The 4,903-nt window shown below is 41.9% G+C and overlaps 1 protein-coding gene across 1 annotated transcript in view; it reads right to left on the bottom strand.

Moving 5' to 3' along the window:
* Positions 1-2,891, bottom strand: part of nucks1a (nuclear casein kinase and cyclin-dependent kinase substrate 1a) — a 28,410-nt gene extending 25,519 nt beyond the window's left edge. Inside the window, exon 1 of the mRNA XM_017440289.3 lies at positions 2,579-2,891. Coding sequence (XP_017295778.1) covers positions 2,579-2,595 — 17 coding nt within the window. The 5' untranslated portion in view covers positions 2,596-2,891. The remainder of the gene's footprint in view (positions 1-2,578) is intronic.
* Between the last annotated feature and the right edge of the window lie 2,012 nt (positions 2,892-4,903).

Genomic DNA, 4,903 nt, shown 5'->3' with positions numbered 1-4,903 from the left:
CACGTCCCGAGAGCCAGCTTCTGTAGCCGAGGAACAGACCGCCAAGGTCCCCGCCTTCGGCCACTACCCATCCCACATTGCACCCGACCCCTTTGGCCCCTCCCATAGGTGGTGAGCCCATGGGAAGGGGGACCCACGTGTCCTCTTCGGGCTCTGCCCGGCCGGGCACCATGGGCGAAAGCCCGGCCACCAGGTGCTCGCCAACGTGCCCCATCTCCAGGCCTGGCTCCAGAGAGGGGCCCCGGTGACCCGCGTCCTGGCGAGGGAACACTGTTTCTAATTCTGTTTCTCATCATAAGGGGTCTTTGGGCTGCACTTCATCGGGCCCCTCACCTAGGACCTGTCTGCCTTGAGTGACCCTACTAGGGGCATGTAGCCCCTGACAGCATAGCTCTTAGGATCATTGGGACACTCAAACCCCTCCATCACGATAAGGTGGCAGCCCAGGGAGGGGCTGCCACCTGTGCAGCCCATGACTGCAATTTAAGAATGGTATTATTTTGCCCTGCAGGCTTAAGAGGTGATATTTTATTTTATTTACAGTTTATCAGAAACTTGGATGAAAAACAAATCTTAAAATGTGCAATATTAAACACAATACGTTTTTCATCTTTAATCACAGCAATTTTTTCTTCAATATTATGATTAAAAAGGACCACAAAACTTTAGCTACTTTTACCAAAAAGTAGACTTTTGAGTAACCATTCATAAAACTTGGCTAAATATAGCAAGTGTTTTAAAATAAATAAATTGTTGATTTAACTACTGCTAGAATTTTTTTTTTTAAAGTAGAAAAAAAGGGAATAATTTACATACATTTGTCACCTTTACTAGTCTCCCTTTAAACCCAATCCTCTTGTAAGACTCAGTTCTAGCGACAGAGAATCTTGATAAAACTCTGATGGGATTCGAACTGTGAGCCAATTAAATTTTCACTTCAAGGCTATACTGCCAAGCCACACAATACCTTTTAAACAACTGTTTAAAGAAGTTACTCTTATTATGTTTGTTCCCCAGAATAAACAAAATCTACTTTCCAAGCACAATAAAATAAAAATAAACCAAAACAATGTGTTTACGCTGTTGAGAGTTTAAAAAATATATGCATATATACCTTTTTGTAAAGTAAAAAAATATCCTACTTTTGTGGTTCACTATATACTTCTCTAAACTAAAAGTGGGGTACAACACAGGGCCACAAGGCAAACAACCATTCACTCTCACACCTAGGAACAGTTTAGAGTTATCAATTAACATGACATGCATGATTTTAGTCTGTGAGGAAACTGGAGTACCAAGAGTAAACCCACACATGCACCAGGAGAACATGCTCTCGACATAGATTTTAAACTAAGTTGTTTAACTGTTTTGTTCATAACATTTAAATTTATGGTGATATTTAACATTGAATCTTAAATTATATTTTAATCACATGGATTGAGAATAAATTTTAGTTTAAATATATTGATAACTAAAACACCAGAGTGAACAAGCCGTTTTATTTATGGTTAAATTATTCTAAAGTAATTGTACCCATTCTACTTCTTTTCTGCTGTTTCTGTCGTTTTGTTGGTATCAGATTCAAAAGCAAAAAACAAAAACATCAGTCCCTCTTTCGGTTTTTGATTGTCAGATGAAAACGTTAAGAATAAATGATACACCGATTTTTTTTCGATATATTGCTATCAGTCAGACACAATCAAACAGTACTTCTTCGGGCAGAGGGTATTTTCATTTAGATGAGGGGCAGAGACACCCCATGGCCTTATCATCCAAGCGGGGATTTGTAAGTGGAGGGTGGGGGGTGTGGTGACTTTCTAGTGCTCTCCGACTCCGCCTACCCCTGACATCAGTTAGCAGTGTTAATTTACAGCGAGCGCTCAAAATGTTGTCAGTCTCCCCACATTTCTCCCACGTTTTACCTGAACGACGGCGGTATTAGACATTTTAGCAAAAGATTACTCGTTTTTCCCGTTGTTGTAGGAGCACAATAGCGCTGTAATGGCGACAACAGCACAAACATGCCCAGCCAGAGTCTGCGCGGTAACAAGATCAAATCCCGAGGCCAACCACCACCTACTCCGGTGATTTTTTTTTCTCTTTCTCTGTGGGTTTTAGCTGTATTGTGGATCCTCCCCTGGATGAATGGGTAGCCATATTCGAAGTCTCCGTTAAAAAGAGAAAAAACAAAACTGTAATTGAACGGTGGCTGGTTAAATCCTACCAACACATTTTCCGTTTGGCCTACATTAGCAGCCAACAATAAATGCCCCTCATGGAACCGTTTAAAAAGGAGCTATAGACAGCGACGTTAAAGCCACAACACATGGTGAGCAGTTCACACTGACCCTCCGGAATCCATGTAAGAACCGACTGCACACACGAGAAGAGGGAATCTCACCAACACGTTCCCGTAATTATATATAGGCCTATATATATTTTAAATAAAATAAAACACATTCACGGCTCAATAAACACAACATGGTGGAAAAGCGTGAGCGCGATCCGCGCTGGCAGCCAGCAGCGCTGAGTCGTTAATGAGCCTACAGAGAGCAGAGGAGACATTTAGCACACCTACCTCACTGGTCTGGACATTTTGCAGGAATACTGATGTGAGGGAAAAGGGGGAGAAAAAAAGCAACACACGGGGGGTGGAGGGGGGTAAAAAGAAATGGATTCCCGCTCTGCGTTCCAGAGGAACGAGGTTGTCGCGCGTCTCCACCGTCCAAGCTAGCGAGTGAAAAATGACAGAAGCTTCCCGTCCTGTCTACCAAACACAAATATTCTTTTTTACCCTCTCAGCTACTCAAAATGGTGAATAAAACAAACTGAAACTGCAGCTTGTGTGCAACCAAACATCACGACATTGAGGGGAGGGTCCCCGAGAACAAGCCCGCCCCTGCGGGCCCTGACAAGCAATAAGGCTTTCTAAGGCTCCCATTGGCTTATTTGAACGACAACGAATCTTCTCATTGGAGGAGTTGGCGGTTCGTCAAATATTTTTGCATAGGTTCTCCTCCTCCCCTAGTAGGATTGGTTGAAACTTCACTGTTGAGAAAACAAAAAGAGGCCCTCGGGTCGGATGCAAACATTCAATTCTGAATCAACACTTCACTTAGTTTCCGATTTTCACAGATGTCACGTGCATATAATTATTGATCATTATGTTTTTCTGTCATAACATTGATTGTAGTAAAACTAAGACATGTCTTTCTTTCGGTCACCTGAAGAACGTTGCAGCCTGAGATGAAGGTAGAAGATCCATCTGCATTCCAGCTCACAGGCAAAAAGGCGACAATAATGTTGTTTTTGCTGATGTTTGTGTGACCATGTGTTTGTTTGGCTGTAGCTTTGGGAAAATATCTCATAAACCACTAGATATTTTTAAAAGCAACTTTCAAGAAAAAATATTGAATGCACAACAGATTATTTTTTCAAGCCAACCAGGTCAAGATGGCCACCACATTTAACTAACCTTAGAAAGTACAGAATTAACAGTAATGCAGCCAGTTTCAGTCAGGTATTGAGCTAAAATCTGGTCACTCGCACTCCCTCCCTCTCCTCCTTCACTGCCTTAGTCTAGTTATCTTAGTAATTCTTATGTTGGCTGTTTAGCGGGCCTTAGTATTGTTAGTTATGCCCCTTTTACACGGGCTCTAAAGGTCCCGGCTCCATTCTACTCTGCTTGCTTTGAGCGCGCATTTTTTCGAGGTCGCTTCTTTGGTCCCTGCTTCGGAGTAGGGCCAGCCAAAACAGAAACAACAATCAGGTACATAATCAAATACAGACAAAAACATCATATCAAACATCACAAAAACATCATAATCAAATAAAGAGATACAGAAGTAAAAATATCAATCATGTACAATCCAAATGAAATATAATATAATCTAAATAAAATCATGAAACTAAACATATCTAAACATGAGCCAAGACAGTCAAAATAGTAGCTAAGACAATCCAAATGAAATCATGACAAAGTTAAAGCTGAACTGTTAAAGCTGTTAGGAATCTAACAATCTAACAATATCTAAAATATGAACTAAGATAAACTAAACCAAACTAAACGTACAGGAAGGCTAAATAAGCTAACATAAACTGAAACACGATAATGCTGAACTAAAGGTACAATATGGCTAACTGATAGTACCAAAGGCCTGCTAAACAGCCAACATAAAAAATGCAAGGATAAACATGATAATGCTAAACTAAAGGTACAAGAGACTATCCAATAGTACCAAAAAGGCCCGCTAACAGTCAACATGAAAAATGGTAAGACAACTCAACTAAAACATGATAATGCTAAGCTAAAGGTACCAAGAGACTAACTAATGCCCTATTTACATGGGCCCTAATTCAGAAGTCCGGCTCTACTCCGCTCTACTCTGCTCGGCTCTATAAAGAATGCATCGCATTTACACCAGCCAGTTTGGTCTGTAGCAGAGGAACACCTCCTCGTGTTGCGGGGGGCAGGGCTGCGGCGCGGGGGGTGCGCTACCGAAACTTGGTGCAAGTTGTGTAAACAACGAAAGCGCTATGGACAACGTTGTCCCTGTGTTGTTGCTGTTTTTTAAACTTATGGGGATTCTCCTGAGACTTCAGGAAGAGAGGCGCAGTGGAAGAAATGCTCTGGATGCCGCAATTTTTGCGTGGAGTAGGACAGCTGTTATCCGCCGGAGATTTCAGGCTTTACAGCGCATTCAGCTGGAGGACAGACGGCTAAACGTTGCAGGGTAAGCTCATGCTGTTGAATCGGAAACTTCTCATCAGAGAGGTCAAAGGTCACATGTGGGGTACCCCAAGGTTCAATCCTAGGACCCCTTCTTTTCAATATATATATGCTCCCACTGGCTCAGGTTATAACAGGAAATAAGATTAGCTACCATAACTACGCAGATGATAC

The sequence above is a fragment of the Kryptolebias marmoratus genome, linkage group LG4 (genome assembly GCF_001649575.2).
Source record: "Kryptolebias marmoratus isolate JLee-2015 linkage group LG4, ASM164957v2, whole genome shotgun sequence".
Lineage (NCBI taxonomy): Eukaryota > Metazoa > Chordata > Actinopteri > Cyprinodontiformes > Rivulidae > Kryptolebias > Kryptolebias marmoratus.
Note: the sequence above shows the minus strand (reverse complement) of the source record. Positions and strands in the feature narration are given on the sequence as shown.